General features: G+C 53.0%; 11 protein-coding genes and 1 non-coding gene across 12 annotated transcripts; 7 read left to right on the top strand and 5 right to left on the bottom strand.

The window, feature by feature from the left end:
- Positions 1-535: 535 nt before the first annotated feature.
- VTJ04DRAFT_6061 (uncharacterized protein) lies at positions 536-879 on the top strand (the record flags this gene model as incomplete). Its single annotated transcript, XM_069364243.1, has 2 exons — positions 536-670; positions 751-879. 2 exons carry the CDS (start codon positions 536-538, stop codon positions 877-879), a joined length of 264 nt encoding a protein of 87 aa, XP_069218088.1.
- A 506-nt stretch (positions 880-1,385) lies between these two features.
- Positions 1,386-1,456, top strand: VTJ04DRAFT_t89. Its single transcript has one exon. It is a non-coding gene; the product is annotated as a tRNA-Gly (tRNA).
- Positions 1,457-2,148: 692 nt separating this feature from the next.
- Positions 2,149-2,749, top strand: VTJ04DRAFT_6060 (uncharacterized protein; the record flags this gene model as incomplete). The annotated part of the gene is made up of 3 exons (XM_069364242.1): positions 2,149-2,219; positions 2,310-2,353; positions 2,445-2,749. The coding sequence occupies 3 exons, from the start codon at positions 2,149-2,151 to the stop codon at positions 2,747-2,749; spliced, it is 420 nt and encodes a 139-aa protein (XP_069218087.1).
- A 747-nt stretch (positions 2,750-3,496) lies between these two features.
- Positions 3,497-4,443, top strand: VTJ04DRAFT_6059 (uncharacterized protein; the record flags this gene model as incomplete). The annotated part of the gene is made up of 5 exons (XM_069364240.1): positions 3,497-3,559; positions 3,653-3,678; positions 3,748-3,921; positions 4,047-4,090; positions 4,172-4,443. The coding sequence occupies 5 exons, from the start codon at positions 3,497-3,499 to the stop codon at positions 4,441-4,443; spliced, it is 579 nt and encodes a 192-aa protein (XP_069218086.1).
- A 1,287-nt stretch (positions 4,444-5,730) lies between these two features.
- VTJ04DRAFT_6058 (uncharacterized protein) lies at positions 5,731-7,893 on the bottom strand (the record flags this gene model as incomplete). Its single annotated transcript, XM_069364239.1, has 1 exon — positions 5,731-7,893. One exon carries the CDS (start codon positions 7,891-7,893, stop codon positions 5,731-5,733), a length of 2,163 nt encoding a protein of 720 aa, XP_069218085.1.
- Positions 7,894-7,933: 40 nt separating this feature from the next.
- On the bottom strand, positions 7,934-8,483 carry VTJ04DRAFT_6057 (uncharacterized protein; the record flags this gene model as incomplete). The annotated part of the gene is made up of 3 exons (XM_069364238.1): positions 7,934-8,042; positions 8,093-8,109; positions 8,400-8,483. 3 exons carry the CDS (start codon positions 8,481-8,483, stop codon positions 7,934-7,936), a joined length of 210 nt encoding a protein of 69 aa, XP_069218084.1.
- A 693-nt stretch (positions 8,484-9,176) lies between these two features.
- Positions 9,177-9,781, top strand: VTJ04DRAFT_6056 (uncharacterized protein; the record flags this gene model as incomplete). The annotated part of the gene is made up of 3 exons (XM_069364237.1): positions 9,177-9,233; positions 9,458-9,517; positions 9,581-9,781. 3 exons carry the CDS (start codon positions 9,177-9,179, stop codon positions 9,779-9,781), a joined length of 318 nt encoding a protein of 105 aa, XP_069218083.1.
- Positions 9,782-11,041: 1,260 nt separating this feature from the next.
- Positions 11,042-11,919, bottom strand: VTJ04DRAFT_6055 (uncharacterized protein; the record flags this gene model as incomplete). Its single annotated transcript, XM_069364236.1, has 3 exons — positions 11,042-11,262; positions 11,464-11,645; positions 11,726-11,919. 3 exons carry the CDS (start codon positions 11,917-11,919, stop codon positions 11,042-11,044), a joined length of 597 nt encoding a protein of 198 aa, XP_069218082.1.
- Positions 11,920-12,837: 918 nt separating this feature from the next.
- VTJ04DRAFT_6054 (uncharacterized protein) lies at positions 12,838-13,737 on the bottom strand (the record flags this gene model as incomplete). The annotated part of the gene is made up of 3 exons (XM_069364235.1): positions 12,838-13,100; positions 13,163-13,470; positions 13,550-13,737. 3 exons carry the CDS (start codon positions 13,735-13,737, stop codon positions 12,838-12,840), a joined length of 759 nt encoding a protein of 252 aa, XP_069218081.1.
- A 742-nt stretch (positions 13,738-14,479) lies between these two features.
- Positions 14,480-15,356, bottom strand: VTJ04DRAFT_6053 (uncharacterized protein; the record flags this gene model as incomplete). Its single annotated transcript, XM_069364234.1, has 4 exons — positions 14,480-14,679; positions 14,776-14,819; positions 14,912-15,091; positions 15,250-15,356. 4 exons carry the CDS (start codon positions 15,354-15,356, stop codon positions 14,480-14,482), a joined length of 531 nt encoding a protein of 176 aa, XP_069218080.1.
- Positions 15,357-17,484: 2,128 nt separating this feature from the next.
- On the top strand, positions 17,485-18,350 carry VTJ04DRAFT_6052 (uncharacterized protein; the record flags this gene model as incomplete). Its single annotated transcript, XM_069364233.1, has 3 exons — positions 17,485-17,751; positions 17,777-18,078; positions 18,146-18,350. 3 exons carry the CDS (start codon positions 17,485-17,487, stop codon positions 18,348-18,350), a joined length of 774 nt encoding a protein of 257 aa, XP_069218079.1.
- A 1,137-nt stretch (positions 18,351-19,487) lies between these two features.
- On the top strand, positions 19,488-20,569 carry VTJ04DRAFT_6051 (uncharacterized protein; the record flags this gene model as incomplete). Its single annotated transcript, XM_069364232.1, has 2 exons — positions 19,488-19,500; positions 19,629-20,569. 2 exons carry the CDS (start codon positions 19,488-19,490, stop codon positions 20,567-20,569), a joined length of 954 nt encoding a protein of 317 aa, XP_069218078.1.
- Positions 20,570-22,245: the final 1,676 nt, after the last annotated feature.

Raw genomic sequence — 22,245 nt, 5'->3', positions numbered from 1 at the left:
GGGGGGGGCGGCGGGGCGCGAGGAGGGATGGTTACATCATGACATCCCTCCCACGAGCCGTCCGGCGTACGAGCTGGGTCTCACCAAGGTTGTGGACACGGATCCAAACTCCCAAGGGTGATGGAACGCTGCTCAAACAAGGAAGGGTTAGAGTGACCTGATGGCACCTCCTCATCCGGGAAGTGGATGAGAAGTTGATGAGAAGAGCAACGATCGAGTCAAGATGCCGACTGCAGTATTAACAGCTGATGTTCCATGATCTCTTTGAATGTGAGCACGTCAACACAAGATCACGGCCGAATAAGCTGCATGAGACGATGCATTCCCAGCTTTGTGCGCCGTAAGACCTTGCATGGCTTTCATCCACCACAGCTGCCATTTACAGACAGACAGCGGTGGTCAAACAGAGCGCCGGGTACAAACCCCGATGCAACGGTTCCCGCCTGGCTCCGGTTTCTAATTACACCGAACCGCGAGGAACTGTCCCGCTTGCTCCCTTTGCCATTGATCGATGCCGAAAGTGTATGGAGCACCAATGACGACATGGGCATCCACCACCACGATTTGGCTTCGATATCAGAAGGAGATGGGGGCCAATGGACGTCAGGGTGTCAGGAAGAGCTTCCGGTTGGTCGCACCAATGATCGGCTCATGGTCTGATGCAGTGGACGTGTGTTCCGTGTCCGCCAAAATTGGTATTAGTAGACAAAAGTTATCGACCTTGTCGGGATACAGAGTAACATCATACAGATCTTCGTGTCAGCTGGACTGGGCAGCAGGGTAAGCTGGGCATCATCGGTCGACCTCCCCTTCCCGCCTGCAATATCTCTCGGCGGAATGCTCAACGGTCGGGCTTCTGTAGAGGCTGCAGATAGCTGAGGCTTGTTTGCAATACTTCCTCCAACCAACAAACTCCATCGAGGGCCTACCTCTGTTCAGTCAGCCATGTCCATCTCTAGCAACCCCCATCCTCTGGCTGCAATCGACCAAGCCTGCCACGTGCAACTGCGACATGTATCGTTCCTGCGAGGATGACAACAGCAGTTAATGAAGATACTCTTCCGAGGAGAAGCCGAGTTGGTCCAATGTCTCCGAGTCCCCAGGCAGGTCCTACATGTTGTACAGCAGGATGGCTTGGGTTCCCGTTGGTTTGTGTTTTGGCGTCTGAGCTAGACCATATCTGAGTCAAGCGTGCCTCTATAGCAGGGTCATGTGATCGCCATCGCGTGTAGCAGATGTTTCTTGCATGCTAATACACTTGTTGTTGTTAGATTATCAAGTGAAGAGAGGGTTTCGGTGGGCGGTTTCACAGCAACTATCCTACGCTCCTGCCGACACTTGGGGAAGCATTGCCCGCCCCACAGCTAGCAATTCCCCAAGCAAAAGCGCCAGTGGTTTAGTGGTAAAATTCATCGTTGCCATCGATGAGCCCCGCGTTCGATTCGCGGCTGGCGCACATCTTTTGCTCCTGAGTTATTTTTGGTGACCAGCTGCTTTTTCTTCTAGGTTACCCCTCTTTGCACCATCCAACCATTTTAGCGCTCTTGGTTCCCTCTGCCTGGGCCAGGATCCCCATTTCGTTGCGGATGACATCTATCACCTCAGGCACTTCGCCATCCACAGGATAACTACCTGACTCGCTCAAGTCCGCAAATACATCTCTTCCCACGAGTCTCGTGGACGGTTTCAAGTTGCTCTTCTTGCATCGTCTTGAATTCCCTACATCAACCGTCTTGACTCGATCCTCAGATCCTCTCACCGGTCATCATCACCAGGCGTCTAGCCTAGTTTTCGAACCATCTGCCATGATGGCAACGTACCCTGCTGAACAATGCATGGCGCAAGAAGCCTCTCTAACTCGGCGTGCTTATACTTTCATGTCGTTCCCTGCCGAAATTCGACTCATGATATATGAACTAGTCTTGACCTTGCCTCCTTCGTGTCCTTGTTTTGATAAAATAAAGCTGCACCATCGGCAAGTCGTCCTTCACGCAAACCCCTCAGACAGGGCTTATTTCTAACTTCTCTTCATCTTCTTTCAGTGGTGAACTCAAAGATAAACTATGGTTGCGCAAAGTAGTTCCCGGTGCCTCCTTATTCCTCGTCAACAGGAGAGTGTCTGCAGAGGCAAGACACTATTTTTATAGCATGAACACCTTCTCCTTCCAGGAGAGACGCAAGTCAGAGAAGAAGAATCCTCAGTGTGACTCCTTCGTTTGGTGCGTCTCAACTAGGCCGGTAGTCTCTCCAAAGGCCTCTTCAATTGTGTAGAGGGATCCAAAGACTAACTGGCGTTGCCAAACTCCTAGGATTGAGAAACTCGGGGAAAATGCTCGCTCGATTCGGACGATTGGTATGTTGCTTGCTCACAACCTTACGACGGGAAATTTTCTAGGTTATTAGTGTTATTAACGAAGAATACTTCTTCTCTTTCCATACCGTAGAGTACCACATCTACGAAAAGGCCTTCCGAGGTTTCGAGACTCTGCCAGTCCTTATCCGTATAGGTCGCCTGATGCCCAACGTCAAGTCGATGGTAATCATCTACACGTTGGATGATCGAAACAGACCAAAGTTAAAGAAACTAGGCGAAGCACATAACTATGTCCAGGAGGTTTTGCGAAGCGAGTTCGGTAATAGGCTGGAGGAGGTGAGGTTTGGGATGAGAGATGAACGACAATATTATGTACGTCACGTCTTGTTGCCGTTGCCGCCGGAAATAGTCGAATCAAACTCGGCCATTCAGTGAGTGTGACAGGAATTGAGACATCAGGGCCCAATTCTGAGGCCTGAGCCATCAAGTCCTGTCCCTCGCCTGTTAAGACCACGACCACCGACGCCGAAGGCTGACCTCCGCGGTTCCCTGACCTTGGCCAAGTCAGGGGACCCGAGGTGCCACGGCCGGGGTTGGGTACCAGTCGTGTATATAAGGCATCTACTTTCCTTCACTTTGAATACTTCTCTTTTATCTAGCTAGCTCTCTCAATACAACCACTCAGCTCCATTCCTCGCAGCTCGCCAACCATCTGTCATACTACAGCGAGAAAGATCCATCGTTTGTTTCTCGTCCTCGACTCCAGTTAATTCCGTGGTGGTGGCATACTATACGGAGTTTGTACATACGGGCCACTGATTGATCACACACATGGCATGGAAAGCTGGAAACAACCAGTGTGCCTAAACCGATATAGAGCTGCCAGGGCTTGCATTCGTTGAACAACTTAACATGTCGAAAACAACATTTCGGGCGTGTTGAACCAACCCCCTTACCCCTTGCTCCATTGTAACCCCACCTTAGGCATCCACAACCACCTGGACCATCCGAGACTAGGGATGTTCCAAACCTCCCGACTATTAACCTGGTCTGGGCCGCCATAAGAGAAACCCCTCCTTTCTTCACAAGACCTATTGATCTGTGGGCATGATTGCGCACCGGTTCTGGGGTTTTCTTCATCCGCTACCAAGCATCCGATATCGTCGATCAACAACTGGAACGATGGTGACAAGCCTCATTAACGAGGAACCGCGCGGGGTACCGGAGACTGGCGATCTTGATTTTGTTCGGCCGGGTTCCCCTAGTTTTCTGACAATTCCGGCTGAAAGCCGACTCAAAATCTATGAATTGGTTCTCCTAAATTCTTATGGAACACAGTACGGTCTTCTCATCGGCGGTACCAGGTACGTCTTGCTTTCTAACAAGCAATCGTAGGACCAATGACCTGACATCTCCTTGTGTGCTCTATTCAGGACGCTCCGAGAATTTTGGAAGAACGGACAAATTCCCGGAGCCTCTCTCTTGTTCGTCTGTAAGAAAGTGTCTGTCGAAGCAAGGCACTTTTACTACAGCAGGAACGCATTTAGCTTCAGCGACGCTTGGCCCAATCTCGACGGGGATCAGAGGCTGAACCTCTACCTCAGTTGGTGCGTGTCTCCTGTCAGATGTAAATAATTTCATCCTCAGGCCATTCCAGGGTACAAACACGGACAACGCCTGAAAAATTCTCAGGAGTGAGGAATCGAAGATTAACGGTCTTTGCGAGCCTTAGGATGAAGAACATTGGCGAGAACGCCCTCTCAGTGAGGCGTATTGGTAGGTTTTACAGACAGTTATATGAAGTACCCTTGGTTCACTGACCAGACTGATGGCTAATATCTCGGTTGTTTTCTCTAGAGTATGTCAACCACTTGGGCACCGCTGCTTCGATGTTGGCAACACCGTCCGCCACGCTGCCCGTCCTTGTCCACATAGCACGGTATTTGCCCAACGTCGAGTCTATAAATATGATATATTATGTTGGTCAACCCCGTGAGGCGGAGCTGGCCAAGCTTCCAGTCGTGAACAACCGCGTCAAGGACATCGTGCGAAGAGAGTTCAAGGGCGTAAAGGACCTGCAGATCAAGGATGAGTTTGGGGTTACATACTCGTCACTTGCCCTGTTGTGAAGTTGTCAACGGGGAGTTCTCAGGGTGCTCACACTTGACATTTACTGGACAGACCGGTCGATGACTGACTGTCTATTCCGTTACCTCTGTAATTAGTTTCAGGCGAGAAGACTTGGGTCATCCTTGTAATACGCAAAGCTTGACCCCAAACTGGAACGGGAAAATATGTCGCCTGACGCCCAACATCAAGGCCATGTCCATCTCTGCAGCTTGACGCGGCGGTAAGCACAGACCAGAACCGACGCAAGACGGCCACCTGCAGGGTTAAGCAACGCCTGTTTTTTTGATAACATATTTGTTGACGGCTCCCCTGGAGGGCTTCGCCCTCTTCCTTCTACTTCATCCACATCTTGGGTTTAGCTGTCACACTGGAATACCACTTGATTGCCCTCATTCAGCCGGATCCTTTGCCCTTATCATTCATTTTCTTTCGTCAGGGATTGAGCATGGAAGAAGGACCGCCTCGAGTTAAGTCCATGGTGACAAAGATGAAGAGGGAGAAGACAAGAAAAGGAGGAAGACGAAGCCCTCTAGACAATCCGCAACCGGTATGGAACAGACCCAGTAGAACTGATGATTTGCGGTCTTATGCAGCAGCAGAGTTCTACGTGGTTCAAGACTTTTAGGAGACTTCATTGTTTCTATGATCGCGGGTCGTTCAGGGCTGGCGTACGTGATTTTTCTCTTGCCTCACTCATGCCTGGGTCATTCCTGCAATATTAAAGAGGAGTCCTGGGACATGTTTGGCAGACGCCCTGCTGACATAGGTTATATATTCCATGACTCGTTTCCTGGGTTCCAAGAAAGAACGCAGAAACACAATGAGGCGAGAATGGGTAAAAATCTGAGATATGAACCAACTACTTCAGCCATCCACTACCCACAATGTCCTTGTCACAACCGCCATCCCACCACCAATCCCTTTCTAACATGTCCTCCCAAACAACGCCCCAGGGGAGATCAGGCCGAACAGGGAACGAAGGGAGCGAGAACACCAACCTCCAATCCAGCCGAAGAAAGACTAAGATATCATGATTGACCAAGAGTAGTGAAGCAAAATAATAAACGATATTACCTCAACTAAAGCAGCGACACGAAAGCCCATGGAACATAGACCCGGTGACAGACAGAACCCAAAAGCACCAAATGATGCGAACGACACATCCGCTTCCCGACCCAACAGGGTATCCAAGAGCCGTCCCAACCAAAAGATATCCCAATCGATATACAACCCCCTTTTGTCCCAAACCAAAGAAGCCAAAACAAAACAGCTAAAGCCCAAGTCCATCAATCCACTCTCATCCCATCACAATCCGGAATAACAACCCCCTTCTTTAGCTCCCGATTAACCGTCAACAAACCCCAGTGATCCTCCCACTCTTTGCCCGGGGTATTGAACCTGACCTTCCACGGCTCATCAAACGCCTCGAACCAGAAATACTGCGTCCCGTTCTTCAATGCCTGACACACGAAGTCCTCCATGAAGACATTCAACTCCTCGATACCCGCGACCGCCTTCTGCGGACAATCCGTCTCCCACTCATTGCCGCAACCCATACCGCCCTGCGTCGGCCACCCCGTTTCCGAGATAATGTTCATCTCCGGGTTCTTCTTGAGGAAGCCGCTGACCTTGTTGTTCCAGAACAACATGGTCCAGGCAGCCGCCGACTTGGCCGGCTCGCCGGCGAAGAAGGGGTGGATGTTGGCCATGATAGCGTCGCTCTGAGAGGCGAGGGTGGAATCCCACTTGTCGCCGAGATCGCTCGTCGCGACGGGCAAGTTGATGCCGCGAGCGGTGAGGTTCTTGCGGACTTCGTCGAGCAGGACGCCCAGCTCCGTGGCAGACATTTGCTGGCGGAAGAGGATCTCGTTGGCCACGATGATGCCCTTGAAGTAACTATCGCCGTAGGTGTCGAGAATGTCCCACATCTGCTCGAGCTGGCGGGCGTTGGTGGTGGCGTTGTTGTCCTGCCAGACACCGAGCCAGATCTTGACGGTGTCCTTGAGGCGCAGCTGGTTGACGGCGTGGATGAGCATCTGGGTTTGGTTGCAGTCGGTACCGTAGAGGCGAACCACGTTGGTAAGTTGCGACAACACTGCCAAGTCGCGAGTCACGTTATTCTGCGAGGGCGGGTTGGTCAAGCACTCTGGGTACTGGCTGTTGATCGGGGTGTAATCCATGCCGACAAAGACCTTTTTCAGGTCTGGGTTGTTCATGAGGGCTTTGATCTCGGGAGAATCGGCGTCAAGGTCACCGTTGTGTTTGAGGTCGTCCTCTGCGTTGTCCGTGTGGCTCGGTGTGGTGCTGCCGCCGCCGCCCGAAGTGTCCTTCTTAAACACTACACCAAAAAGGATGCCGATCACCACGCCGGCGATAGCGAGAACGGCGATGGCGATGATAATCGCCAGCTTCCACTTCTTTTTCTTGTGAGCAGCGGCAGCGGCGGCGCTTGCCATGGCAGCCTTCTCGAAAGCCGCTTGGGTATTAGGCAACCCTGAATCTCCCGGAATGCTGGAGCTGCTATTAACAGGGGCGTACTGGCTAGTGGAGAGCAAACCACCGGTGCTAGCTCCCGCAACAGCGGCAGGACCACGGTGACTTCCTCCGTCGCCATTCCGGCCACCACGACTGGAGCCGAGACTTAGCATACTAGTACGCGCCCCGCGGCGGCCATACTCCAGGCCATCGTCGCCATCATCGGCGATGTTGTTGGGATCGACCATTCCGAGATCTGAGCCCTGGTGGCGCGAAAGACTCTGGTAGGGATCGTCGGTGTAGATGTCAGGTACAGGCCGTGACGGCGGACGCTGTCCCGGCGTCGAGTACCCGGATGCGGAGGGCCCTCCGTTGACGCCTTGGGAGCTGGCGTATGAGCTCCGATCACCGGGATATGAGTAGTCGCCTGGGGCAAGGTTCCGTTGCGGCTGTTCTTGTGAGTAGTAGCCTTGAGAAGGATATTGTTGTTGTTGTTGTTGTTGTTGCGAGTATGCTGGGTAGGATGGCGCTTGGGGGTTCTCCCGGGCGTACTGGTCGGCGGAGTTCGCAGAGATGCCAGCCATGCCGCCCGCGGCGGCGGTCCTATAGTTATCACCCCGTTGCTGGGTATGTGATGAATAACCAGTGGGCTGTCGACCCCAAGCCCTGTTGCCAGGGTCACGCTGTGGAGAGTGCTGGGGTGAAGGGCGGGAGCGAGGAGACTCGTCTCGGTAGGGCTGACGGTTATGTCGCGGCGGCGGCGCGTAATCGTAGGAGGACGGGTCCTGTTGATGTGCTGGCGGGCGAGATTGCGAGGGGGGAGAGTTGTAATATTGCGGATGCTGGGGATACGGTTGTTGTTGATATTGGCGACGCGGAGGCCCGGAAGAAGCGCCGGCGCCAAGAGGCTGGCGCTCGGCCATGTCGTCTTCTGAATAATCGTAATCCAAAGAATACGGGGCCCGATGCGCCATGTCGTGTTTGTACGAGGTAATGTCAAGTGAATAACGTTAGCTAACGAGCTCGGCTTGACGACGCAAAGGCGGCGCCGCCAACGTTGGCCAATATTGGTGGCTCGGGTGGGACGTGATCCTGATCCACCGCGATCGTCACAGACTTGGAACTTGGAACCGTTTCCGCTTGGCGGAGGAGTGTCATGGAAATGAAAACAACATAAAAGCGTCGTCGACCTTTAAAAAGGGGTCAGCACCTCAGATAATGCAGGCGGCACGATGGCGACAAGCAAACTGCGAGCGGCAGAGAAACGGCCTCGAGGAACGACTGAGGTTGACACAAACACGAAGCAAACCCCCTTTGCCGCATCCGTATTTCCAGCGTTGGGCTGGGCTGCAGGCCACAGGCTGAGGTGCTGCGCCCCCTGCTCGAGCTCGGGTCCCGGTTGTTGCGCGCCAGCTTCAGCCTCAGTTCGTCGGGCTCACGTGTTTCCAGCCAACAAACACAAATTTCTAATATTACTCACTCGTTCACACCAATCGATTTCGACTACGCGGCGATGAAAGTATTTGCTGGGCGCTGCGATAATATGAGGGCGCACCTCGGTCATGATGTGAAATGACTGCTCGGAAAGCAGGAGACTGTGGGGTGAGCAAGCCAAGCTCTGGCTGGGCTGAAACAAGGTCTGAGGAGGCTCCACGCACTGAGCGGTTCCCCGCCTAATGTGCATCGCTCCCGTTCGACTCCTGCGGGCTGCGCACCCGAAATGGACCATCAGCCCCAGAGAGCCTCCAAGAACGGCATGGAGTCATTTCCGGGTGGGAACAACCCGGCGGGTGGATCTGCGTCCATCTCCGGATTGGATAAAATTGGCTTCTCCAGGCTTCTCCGCGTGCTCACTTCATCGTCAAGCGAACAGAGTAGACGCTTCTCTCATGGAATCTTCGATCCCCCATAATCGAAACACGGAATGCAATTCCCACAGCACATTTCTCGTACAATTCCAATTTCTTCCAGGACGACAAATCCAGATCCAGAGGAGTTCTCTTGGTCGTATTCGAGGTCAACACAACGCAAACTTCGTAGTCCCCTGAACACCCAGGTCCAAATGATCGAGGAAATGGGGATTGCATCATCGAATATCGGCTTGGCGCGGTTTTGCGTCTGACGTTCTGTCAGTAGTTCGGCAATAGCGCAAGCAAGGTCCCGCAAACCCCGGAAAATAACATCTCAAGCCCAGAATTGTTGAAGTGTGGGTGTTAGTTTACCCTTCTCTGATCAACGGCCAATTTCCCGATCCTCAATGGACTGGTCCTACGGCACATGGATACGGAGAAACATGCATCCCCAGGCACGAATGGTGGGTAAAAAACTCGGGGTGCTGTCGAAAGGAAAACAGTCTCGATGGACATCTTGATGGGACGCCTCATTTCATCCCCCAAGTTCAACCAGGATGCTGGGCATGCGGCATTTCTCCCAACTGGTTCATTGCTCTGGTGCTGCTAAGTAGTCCTGTCGTCTCCATGTCACGACCTTTCTCATCATCCGATAGCGCTGCTCCTGCTCCTGGTCCCCATCCCATAGTGCTCTCCCTACGATCCCGATTCCATCGTCAACTTGCCCCAGGTCCTGCCTGACACTCAAGTCCGTCAATGCCTATCAGCACCCTCAAGTATTACTTAAAGAGATACTCACCTAGTCAACCAGCACAACCTCGGCGCCCCTGAAGGCCGCTCTGACCTCCCGCACACACTCGAGCAGCCAAGCGTGTTCATCCGGGTCTGCGTCGTTATCCCAGGGGAGTTCTTTGTGTGGGAGTTCAACGCGGCGGATGTTCCGGAGAATCTCACTGAGACAAGTGATCCTGGTAACAACAACGTCCCGGTATCCGTCTTCACTGTTGAGTGAGATCCAATAACCCGAGTATGCCATCTCAGAGTGATTAAACACTGCATCTTGAACGGGTCGTGTAAACAAACTTACGGATTATTGTGATGGAGAGTGCGTTGGGCCCGAAAGTCCGGAACCTATACCGATAACCGATCATTCAGGACTTGCTCCAATTGATAGATCTGAAGGATATAGTGTACTCGTCTTTGGTGCAGAGACCTGGTAACTCACCAGTCAGAAACCGGGGACTGCCGACTATGCGGGTTAGGTTTGTAACCCCAGCAGCCGCCGTCCATCAGGTGGTACATGCAAATGTAGAAGGGAGTCGCGCTGTAGAACCGATGGCTTGCCTCTCCCCCGATAAGCTTTTTTACTCGGAGGAGAGCTAGGTCGGGCGTTGGCTCAGGTGTCACACAGCCACTTCTAATCACACAAAGGGTAAGGTTTGTTAGAGAGGTATTATGATGAATAGAGACAACTATGATCATCGGGATAACTGACGCAAACGCTCCATAATTCTCTTCAAGGTACTCAATCATTGGAGCCCACATCACCAAATCGTAGACCATGATCCGGATTTCGGGTGGAAGTCGTAGGAAGTATGAAACTTGAGGAGTCGGGGCGTCGGGATGGCAACGTTGGGGCGGTGCCTCAGACGTCCCCATGCTGTGTGGTTTCTTGGTGTATCGTTTCTTGGGCATTGTGATGAGTTTTGAGGTGTAAGTGAGATGAGATAGGCGAGGCTAGATGTGATTGTCAGGATGAGATTGGCTGGAGTTTAGAACGGGCTGGAGTTTAGGACGGTTAAGGCAGAAAACGCGAGAAGAAAGAAAGAGTGGGGGGTGAGAGAAAGATACGAAGCTTCTTTCACGTGGATTACTCGAGCGACTTGTGTTTTGAGGTGTATGAGTACTGGTAAGGGATTAATGCCCAAGGAAACCGGAAGATGGGAGGAATTAGTGGTTGCGTGGTGGCATACAACAGTTTCGCTCGATATCTTGAAGGGCGCATCTGATTTCTCGACTTGGACATTAACATTGGACATGCGAAATTTCCCTGACTCGCTCTTGTAGCTCTGGTGCTGATGATTCTATGACTTGTCCACATTCTTACCCATAATGCCACTCCTTCTGTCCCCTATCTCATCACGTATTCCGTGCAATCCCGCTCCCCGCCCTCCCGATGCCATCTTTCCCGCGTTCTGTTTGACACCTAGGCTTGTCAGTGTCGATCCAGTATTTCCAACTCCAGCACAGCTTCAAGTACATAACTACTCACCTACGAAGGACGAATCAACACAACTTCGGAATCCTTGAATACCTCCTTGAACTCCTGGACGCGCTTGAGCAACCAAGTGTATCGCTCAGCGCTGTTCCTTAGGGGATGTCTGCCATACTCAAGTTCAATGCGCCGGAGGTTAGGACGAAGCGGGTTGAGACCGGCGATGCCCTCAAGCAGAGGGCTGGGTTCGTCGTTGACGTAGCAAGGAACCCAACAACCTGTTATATCACCCCAAAGTGATCAACAAACCGCATGCTGAGTTTATCGTGTAAACAGAATGACACCGACGGATGGTTGCAATAGAGAGGATGTTGGATCCCAAAAGTCTCAACCTACGCAGCAATGACGAATTGTTAGTAAAATGTTCGAGCATTAGGGGGATATATGTTGATCTTCGATTCAGCACCCGGGCAACCTACCAGTCGGGGACAAGGAACTGATCCAAACCGTTGCTCTCGCAGTCGTCACCGGCAACTGGTACTCGTTGATGTAGAAGCAAGCGCTGTTGTAAAATCGGTGACGTGCTTCTGCTCCCACAAGCCGATTGACCCGGAGGAGAGCGAGGTCGGGCTTTTCTTTTGGAGGATCCACGCAGACAATCCTAACGATCGCTCGAACAATCGCAAGACCCGTAAGCAAAGTCACAGCAGCGTGCCAGTCCCGACCCTGGGGTTTACTCACGTGAACTGGCCGTCAAATCTGGGATGCTCGATCACTGGGGCCCACATCACCGGATCGTAGATCATGAGCCGGATCTCGGGTGGGAGGCACAGAAAGTATTCGAACCGCGGAAGAGGTTGAGCAGGAGGACGAGAATCCCGGATCGGCAGGCTGAGTGTGCCCTGGGGCGGCTGCTTAGCTTGTTCGGTAGCCATGATGATGGATTTTGCAACGTGACTGAAGCGATATGGACGTAAGTCCTGACAGCGAGATGATCGGTTCGAGCAGAGATAGGAACGTGTGTGAAGCGAAGCAAAAAGAGAGAAGCCAAGAGAGAGAAGACGATGATTCTTCTGCGCTGGCGGTTCGACCAGGCTAAGGTTTAGGTTTGAGGGCGACATTTAAAGTAACACGTAAGCCAGAAACCTAACGACATGAGCCAAAGACGCAAACGATGTTGATGACCGGATGACACACACCGGCAGAAGTCTCTGAGATACCATCAGGGGACGCAAGAAGTATTCGAAGCGGGGAGGAAAATCGTGACGACCATCTCAGGCCTTCGTGTTGAGTGCGCCACGAGGCAGCTCCTTGGATGGTTCGGCGGGCATTCTAATGAACGTTGCAGGATGATTGACGCGGGAAGCGAGCAAACTTACTGCGACTCTCACAGCCACCCCAAGTCGAGAGGAGAGAGAAGAGCGTTGGGTGGCCCGACCAAGCTTACCTAGGCTTCGAGGGCTGCAGGTAGGGTAATAATACCTACTCCGTAAGCCCAAAACTAAAAGACAGGAATCAAAGGAGAAAAAGATGTGGATAATCGGATGAAGTGTCAAGAAAAACATTCGTGGTATAGTAAGTAGGGCGAATGGGACGGTAAAAACCGGTGTTCAGAGGATATGCTGACGGGGAAACACCACGAGGCTTTCAGGAAATGTGCTTGCATGCCACTGTATCACTGGATGTTCAGTTATTAACACAATTCTCAAGCAGCTATTACATATACCTCACAGTGACACCCCTCCGAAAGATGTCTCCCCAGGCCTAAATCTTTCATTCTCCATTCAACCCTGTCCCCATCCACATGGAGGGTGCGAATTGCCTCAAGCCGTCTTCAACCGTGACGACTTCGGTCAAGGTTTCCGAGTCCCCATTTTGACCACCTCCACTTCAGCACCATCGAAGATCTCCCCCGACTCCATCACCAGTCGCTTGATGAATCGGTCGTAATCGGCCTTTGTAGCATCAAAATTGGCATCCCGGGCCCAAGACGCAATGAAACCCCGATGGTACAGGATGACGATGCGCCGGATATTCGGAAGAAGCCGCCTGAGATGTGCGAACTTGGCGAGAATGACGTCTTGGTGCTTGATCTTGAAGGCCGACATACAACAGTCTGTGATCGAAGGATGATTAACGGCCCGAATAATAAAAGTGCAATAAACTTGGAAGTCTTACGAAGTGTGGTGATGGAGAGGGCATGAGACCCCATCGCTCGGAACCTGAACAGCCATATCCCAGCGTTAGCAAGAGGCGTAAGAAGAAGCACATTGTCCATCAAGACACGGGGCCAGTACCACTCAAAAACCGGAGAGGAAATACGCGGGCTGATCCGCTCACGGCGCGTGGAGTTCGTGAGATTGTAGACGGTGAAGCAGAACGCGGTACAGCTGTAGAATCGATGCCTCGATTCGTTTCCAACCAGCCGGTTGACTTGGTGAAGGGCAAGGTCTGGCTTTAATATCCAGTTCGTCGAACAGAAGACCCTAAACATGGTGGTTCAGGATCACACGACCCGTTAGCAAAGCACCAAGCACCGCTCTGTGTGCCTTGTGCACTACTTACCGGTGTTCCCCATGTGTCCCAAGGCACCGATCCCACATCGCCAGGTCGTATACCATCACGCGGATCTCTACCGGCAGCTCTAGGAAATACCCAAATCGTGCAGGATTCGGAGTGCAATCGTGGCGCTGAGCTGGCGCCTTGGTCGGAGCCATGTGGCGCCGCCTTCTGGTGGCCTGTTGCTTGGCCATCTTGGAGTGCTGTGTCGAGTGTGAGAGGTAAGAAAATTGGTGCGTGTTGGTGGGATTTGGAGTTGAATGATGTCGGTCATCTGCGTGGGACAAAGGTGAGTTCATGGTCAAGGCTTCAGGTCAGGTTTCGAGGCAGGTTTGGGTTCCGACCGACCTTGAGTGGCACCAACTATTCGCAAAGAACCCAAATTCCGGAACGGAAGAGATCAAACGGAACGAGCTTTGACAAAGACGTACCTATATCATGGGATGAAGGTTTTCGTGGTCGATATACCATGTCGTTCCATGCTGAAATCCGTGTTTTTCCCCAACATGATGCACTTCCCTCGCTGGCACCCCCGAATCTCATGGTTCACAGAACCCCTCTCTCCCACAGAGGTCGTTCAGCAAGCTGAAACCTGATGGACGTCTCCGGGAAATCTAGGTCGTGGTCCCATTGATGACAGTTTACAAGAAGTGGGGTGCACGGTTAGGTAAACAGGAGCACTGCGTGAAGGGGTTTGATAATGAGACGATGCACACATGGGCAAAGATCTTCACACCAGGCACATCAAATACCTCTTATATGACCGTCTGTCTACACCAGGCCGGATGAGATCCGGCAACTTTGTGTCACCATGTCCACCTCACCACCATCTCTGAGCCTCAAGGCAGCGGTTTCATCGACCTGCACCACATCCCAGATCCTTCCCATCGTTCACGACCGTTCCTGGCAGCCCATCCCCTCAACTATGTGTCGTTATCATTTCGAGCTTGCGTCAACAAACTTAAACTCAACGCCCTTGAGCTCCTCTGCCAGTTTCCGAATTGGTCCAAGAGACCAATCGTAAGCAGTTGCACCGCCGATGAGGAAGGTTGCATCATATGTGATTTCGACGTAGCGAAGATTTCGGAGAACCGTCCGGCAGAAGGTAACCATCTCGTCGACAATGATCTCCCCGTCTTGTTAAAGAGGAACTATGGCGCGGCCTGATCACGTTGTGACACCATTTAGCAAACCAGACGAGGAAGGATTCAGTTAGATTGGATAAGCCTTACTGATCTTTGTGACCAAGAGCATGTCTGACCCGAATGACTGGAACCTATGACAAACCGGTGCCCTACGAGTCAGAAACTGATCCTCGAATCGACATGGGGATGAGGCGCCTGACAATGCCAAAGCTTGGAAACCTACCAGTTGAGGATCGGAGATTGTAGAACGGGCGAGCTTGGGGCCCGAGATCCGATCATTCGTGTAGTGTAAAACCAGAAAGTTGTGCTGGTGTAGAAGCGCTTCTTTGACTCAGCCCCGACAAGATTGTTCACCCGGATGGGGCCCAAGCTGGGTCTCCAGTTCTCCCACAAACCCTGATAACTGGAGTTCGGAAAGAAGAGTACTTGTCAGCACCTCGGCAAGAACATGCGGTGAACCCGATACTTGTTCATCCTACGTCGGTCCCCGACCGAACGGGTTCCACATGATTAAATCGTAGATCATGAGGCGAATTTCCGCTGGAAGGCGGAGAAAAATACTCGAATCGAGGTGAATAGTGGGCGTTATGGCGCTGCTGGACCGTCGGCTTGGGAGAACTCATCTGGTGCCTGCGAGCCTGTGGCACCGTATCCCACTGTATGGGCATTGTCGCTGGTGGTGTGATTGGTACGACAGAGAGGTTGGAAACTAAACGTGGTGGTCCGGAGAATAGTAAGAGATTGTTGAGGGTTATTCGTGGAGTGTGGAAAAAAATGGGAAAGTACGCGCCAGCGTTCTGGATCGAGCTTTCCTGGATAGTCAGAAGGGAACCGCAGATCCTCGATGGGATCTGCTTTAGGGACCATAAATCAGAGCACATACGGGTACCTTGAAAGCCAGACAACACCTGTCCTGTAGAAGTCACTGGGGAGCAGAATGAACCTGAGATCTTCGTGAACTCGTCACACAGGTTCATGTTCCTCTCGTCGGGCCATGTGATTGCTACCTTATGTCAATGCAGATGGGATAGAAGTGAATTAACGAAGCAAACTTCTGGATGTCTGTGAGAATGATATCTCCTCATTTTCCATCTTTTGCGTGTGTCCGCCTCCAAGCACACTCTCAGGAGGCCAAACGCCAACAAACACAAGTGTGGTTGCCACGGTAGAGCAGCCATCATCCCAAACGCCCAACACGCAACCCTTCATGACTCAATCAACAAACACAAGATCCAAATAATTGTGTTTCCTCGACATTAAGGCCTATTAAGACACACTGTCTTGGTGGACGGCATGGTTGTCCTCTTGCTTGTTGATGCTTCATTGTTTACGCCCCCTGCCAAGACCGAGTCTTGGCGCTTTGGGCCCGATAAGAGTCAGACCCCAGAGGGAAGGAAGCACCATCATTCATCATGCATGATCTTGGGACCTCAACTCAGCAAAGTCGTCTTGGTTCCAACGGAAATGCTCATCTTCTTGGTCACCCTACAATATATCCTACATAGGATCCCTCGTCACCAAAACGTCCTATCTCGTTTGTAGGAGTACCGAGTCGTGATTGTATGATGAGAAGCTTTCGGGACTGTGATCAAAGGCTGATGGGAGTGAACCGACTCTAACATGACAGTGTGCTCCGAGCCTCTCTCCTGGAAGCTTATTGACGGAATCTGTCTCCAAAATCTGCATCCCAATCTCGCAGGCTGGTCCAAACTGGTCGACGAACGCCATAAAATGCTTTGTCTTGGGTGCGGGAAACCCGGCGTTCCATCTTCACAGATTCTAGTACCTGTTTCCTGGTTATTGTAGCGGTGTTCTGCGAGGTCGTCGGTAAGTCGGTGCTTATGGCTTCGTGACTTGGGGTAACTGTCTTGAGGATCTGCGACCTTGACACACTCAAGTCATCTCTCTAAGTCTTCCAGGAAATTGATGTCAAAATTAAGACAGAAAATCGGGATTGGCATTCAAAATATCCACATCGTATGCCCTTTTCAGGGAGACAGGAGGGTATGGATTTTGTGTGAACCGCTGTATAGATACGAATAGCCTGAAACGGCAAGATGTTGCGTAGAGATATTGAGGTCATTATGTACGTGACAATATGGAGGTCAGGTGATTTACTGACACTTCACGCCGTCACGACCTTCCACACCCTTGCGCTGCAAGTGTTTTGCTGACTACGGTCACAAATTTGAGGAAATGATGCTGACTGACACCAGACATGCCGACAGCCTCAAGTCAGGATGTGAGCCGCGCCCATTGTTTTGTGTGCAGTAATGTGATAAGAGCGGCCTTAGGCGCAGAAACCTACTCAGATAGGCTCCTCAATGGGGTTCTCGTTTTGAATGGGGGAAATTGTTCCGACTTGGTCGGAATTGTCGTTTTACGTTGGTCAATAGCCCAATAAGAGCAGCAACAGGGGAAGAGAACAATGGCAAAGCTCCGCCGAGGGGCTCCCACCACGGACTCTGACCAAAGATAAAAACACCTTCTCTGCGTGAAATTATCCTCTTTCTTCCTCTCTTTTTGAACTGTTTTGTCGTCAATTCCTCCCGCCTCCTCTAGTCAAACAAAACGTCGATCTCAAACTCTGTCCCAATCTGCAACCCCCAGGCGAGCCTGGGCGAAGTTCTTCCCTTCGATGAATGTAAGTATCAATCCTTTGTTTTGTTTCCTTCTTTTCTCTCGTTGTCGTGCGTTGGTCGGTTTCCATGACCTGCCCCCAGGAATTGAACGACTATTACATTACCCTGGGTGTGAGTAATAGTGCTAACAACGACGCTCATAGGGCTTAAAACAATGGGCATCACACTGCCCGGGGCCGAGGCTCCTCCGCCCACCACCACCACCACAACAACAACCACCAGCGCCATCGAGGACGACGATTCGGCCTCAGTAGCCAGCGACGAGAGCGAGGAGTCCCTCGTGACCATTCTGGACGCTTCACAGAGCAACCAGGATGAGGGCACGAGAGACGGGGAGGAGGGCAAGGGGGCAGAGGAGAAGAGGGAGCAGGAGGGGGAGGAGAGGGAAGAGGATGATGGGCTGGGAGCCCTCGTCGCCACCGTCGCTATCGCTCTCCGACGACGAGAGCATCTGGTCCATGGAGGAGGAGGTGGACGTCTCCATGGACTCCTACATGGACTGTGAGGAGGAGCCGGTCCTTGCGTCGTCCCCCCTCACCCTCTTCGGCGAGGACGCCATGGACATCGACACCGACGACGTCCTGCCGCCGCCGTTGCCAAGTTTTGTTTGCGTCCCGCCGTCCAGCGCCATGAGCCTGGCCACCGAGTTCCGGTTCCTCCTCGAACCGCCCTCGCCCTCTCTGTCGCCGCTGCTGGCCTACCGCGAGCCTGCCCCTGAGCCGACGACCACGACGCCGGTGATTAGGAAGTCAGCGTCTGGTCAGCTGCTCCGGGGAAAAAGAGAGGGGGGGGGGGAGGCGGGGGAAGAGAGGAAGGGGCAAGAACATCTTCCTCGCGGGTGGGGGAGAGAAGGACGAGCTTGTGCGTGCGATGGGCCGCCTGACCATCAGCACGACGCCGGAGATGACCCGGAACCTCCAAAACGCGCTGGACGAGGTGCTCGGGCGGTCGGTGGGGCAGCTTGCGGAGGCCATGAAGAGGTTGACGCTCGAGGATGAGGGCGAGGATGAAATCCTGTGAGAGAGGGAATGGGCTGTTGCTGGAATGAGGATTAACGATATGGTACCTGCATTGAGCTCGGGGAGTGTTTGGGCGATGATGTCTTGGGATCGCGAGGGGATGTGGGCTTAGGACAAGAGCATGTTCATGTTTGTTGGAGGAGGAAGTTTGAGAGAGTCTGAATAGGGGAGTTGGCATTTCGGATGAGACAGGATATGACGGGTTGTTTGGAGGGTTGAGACCCGGATGACATCATTGTTGAGGATACAGTGGTTGAGAGGGCAGGTGGACCATGAGCATGCTGGTCATGCTCACGGCAGGAATGTTTTGGGCTTGGGCTCTTGGGCGTTTTGGCGGAGATGCCTAATTGATGGAATTTGCCCATAAGTATTGGGTCTTTGTGACCTCGCAGAACTCTCTTCGTGAGCATGACTGATGATTTGTGATGGTGTTGTTGGTGTTGATATTACTGACTCAGCAAGGAGACGGAAGAAGCTCCGCAAAGCCACACATCTCTTCGAGCCCCTGATTGGTGTATCGAGCAGCTTCTCGACGAATCTGGTAAGCCGCTCGTGCCCGATCTGGCGCTAGACCCGGTATGGATTAGCGGCCGCCGGTCAGGGGAACAGAATTTTGGCCAAGACAATCCTGACTTCATCCATTCCACACTCCGTCCGACACATCGTCTCATGATTCCACAGCGCAGAATGAGATGAACACCAGGCTCTCGAAGGTGGCGAGAAGGCGATGCTGAGGAAAGGCTTCCCTCACTGACCTACGGCCAATGGTTCACTCACATGTTAGTGTAGACATTTTTTCTTCAGAAGCCGCCACTCGGATAGCGCTGTGCCGTGCCGTGCCCTGTGTTGCAATTGATGCATGGCGCGCCTCTCAGGGCCGATCTCGAGAACGGCGCGCCATTGACAACGATCGGCCTGGGCTCTCGGCCTGGGCTTGGCTGTAGCGAATGCGACCCATTCGACTTTAAAACTGTCCGGACGTCTCTTTCTTGCGTGAAACCCAGCACATCATTTCCAACTTGCATCAAGCCAGGGGCCTCTTCCCTCTGGGTGCCATTTTGCTTGATTCCTCTGCGGCGTTTTTGAAGATCCTTCCTTTTTGTTCATCGCTGGTTCATCGCAACTCGCACCCACAAACATGAGCGCTGCAGGTATGTTTTATAGCCCATGAAATCCCCGATTTTCGCGTCGGACGAGATGGAGCGCGGTCCGAACTGTTCTGTCTCACCCCGGCGCACGTGGCGTTCCGGAAGCTAACCGCGCCTCAACCGCTCAACAGGACCGCCTCCCGGCATCACCGCCACCGGCACCGGGCCGCCGCCCAGCATTCCAACCGGCGGCGGTTCACGCCGCGTTGGTTACGTTGACCCGAATTGGCCGTTTCCTGGCGGGCCTAACGATGCGCCCGTCATCATCTACGGCTACACGCCATCCTTCGCTCTCGCCTTGACCGCGACAATCCTCTTCTCAATCTACTTCATCGTCCACCTGTTCCAGGTCATTCGGCACCGCACTCTCTACTTCTGCACCTTCCCCATCGGCCTCGGGTTTGAGATCGTTGGCTACATCGCCCGCTGCCTGTCCGCCAAGGTCAACCCGTACAACCTGATCTACTTCATCCTGCAGTACTTCTTCATCGTGACCGCGCCCGTCTTCCTCGCCGCGGGTATCTACGCCGTGCTCTCGGCGCTCCTCTACCGCATCCCCAACGGCCGCTCCTTCTCGATTCTTCCGCCCCGCATCATCCTTTGGTTCTTCATCACCTCCGACGTCGTCGCAACCATCACCCAAATCACCGGCGCCGCGCTCATCGGCGTCAAGCAGAAGAAGCGCGAGGACGCCACCGCCGCCAACAACATCCTGCTTGGCGGTCTGGCGTACCAAGTCTTCAGCATTGGCATGTTCATCCTGTTGGCGGGGTCGTTCATCTGGCGCGGGAGGCGCGCCATCCGCGGCGAGGGCAAGGGCATCATCGTGTTCGTGGCGAGCTTCTTCGTCGCCACGCTGCTGGTCTACCTGCGTACCGTGTTCCGTCTGGCGGAGACGGCCGAGGGCTTGGGCGGCGATCTGAGCACCAAGGAGATCTATTTCCTGACGCTCGAGTTCCTGCCTTTGATCATCGCCGTGCCGCTGCTCTCCATCTGGCATCCGGGCCGGTGTGTGGGGAGCAAGATTGCAGCGGGGAAGGAGGATACAAGCATTGAATTGGCCTCGAGCTAAGAGGTTTGTTAATCGTTAATCACTGGGGCTTTTTTGGTAGCGGTGTGACTGGATAGAGGCGAGGTAGGATGGGAGGGGTGTTTTTGTCAAGCATTTTATTTGGCGTCATGGGTCTCTTTAGCGATCTGAGAACTTTACGTTATTCCCATTCCATAATAGATAGATATCCTGTACACATTCAATTTTCTGCGCATCTCCCAGGATCTTGAACTTGGCATGTGTAATGCTCAGGTTATTGCCATTCCAACCCAGGGCTCTGGTACTCGGACATGCTGCTTCAACCCCGGACCACCTTGTGATGCCTTAGTCAACAGAAAACATCAATTCATGCTTGACCCCTTCACCCTCACCTCGACACCAATTGTCAAACAGAGTTGAGAGTCGAGAACTCGTGCTTGAGCCCGCCCAACCTACCATCCCTTTTCAGCCCTCCTCCCGTAACCCGCCAACCCAGTATCGACAGTCAAGCTACGACTCAAGGCTCATGGGACGTAGCTTGACGCAACCACACAACATGACGTGTCTTTCCCCAAGGTTTATAGAGCTGGGCGAGCGCCTTAGAGTTAGCCTGATTAACGTTACTCTTAATTGTGATGTGATGTGATGCTAGTGATGACTGGTCTAGTCCGCGGACCAGCGCAACTCAACACAAGCCTTGAGATAACGAGGTCGAAGAAGGACTAACTCTCAAGCCGCGGAGGGCGCTACCTCGCTTTTCTATCCTTCGCCCGCCGGACTCAGAAGGCCAGAACGGAGGCGGTGCTGACTTGGCACGGAGAGTGACTTTATTGGCAATCAACGCTGACCCCCCCTGATATCTTCGCAAGGCTCAAGTGAAAAAGGGACATAGCAGTTCCGACTAGAGCAGCTCGCGGACGAGAGCTCCTCGCGCTGGCGTAGACGCAATGGGAACGCCCGCGTACCTGAGCTCCTAGAGGTGTCGTCTGGCAGTTAACGTTACATGATGCGGAGAATGCAGCCAAGCCTAGGGACTAGCAGGTGGAAGATGGCGATGGGAAGCAACGCCAGAGCGCCACACGACGGTCATGACGTGGGAGATGGGGTTTTCCTGTGTCGGTACTTGCCGATACCGACCTGAATGGCGATCCCTTACTGCGTACACTCGCGCTATCATTGGACATGGCGTCGTAGGGCAGAGGCAGTGCCATCCAGCCCATGCAAGATCGGCCCAGCACCCCGAACCGTCCGCTGAGTATCGCCTTTCGAGTAGATGCGTCGCCCATCTTCTTGACCCGGGAGCCTGAAACGTCTGACCAAGCCACGGCATCACAAACACGAGCTGTCGTCACCACGCTCCCGTCAATTGACCGATCGCGGGGGCTGCAGGCCTTCGGGATAGGAAGCATACAAGTTGCATCGTCGAGGGTCAGATCGCGGGAGCCTGACGGCGTTCGGCCGATATGTCACCACGCTGCGTTCTCCGACCTGGGCAAGTAAGAAGTCGGAGCCAATCTCCTTCCGCGACGAGACTCTCGGTGGGATTGTACTGATATAACAGTAATACGGCTGAAGTTAGAGACATTGTGTTAGAGAAGTACCATGCTACCACGTCCAGTACAGGCCGATCCCTGTCAGGCCGGCGGTCGTGATGCGGGACGCGGCAGTCCAGCCAGTCACGGAGCGAGAAGGGGGCGAAAACTGCCTTGACCAAACCA

This window comes from Mycothermus thermophilus (genome assembly GCF_041956435.1).
Source record: "Mycothermus thermophilus strain CBS 625.91 unplaced genomic scaffold VTJ04scaffold_4, whole genome shotgun sequence".
NCBI classification, from domain to species: domain Eukaryota; kingdom Fungi; phylum Ascomycota; class Sordariomycetes; order Sordariales; family Chaetomiaceae; genus Mycothermus; species Mycothermus thermophilus.
This window is presented reverse-complemented; position numbering and strand designations above follow the sequence as displayed.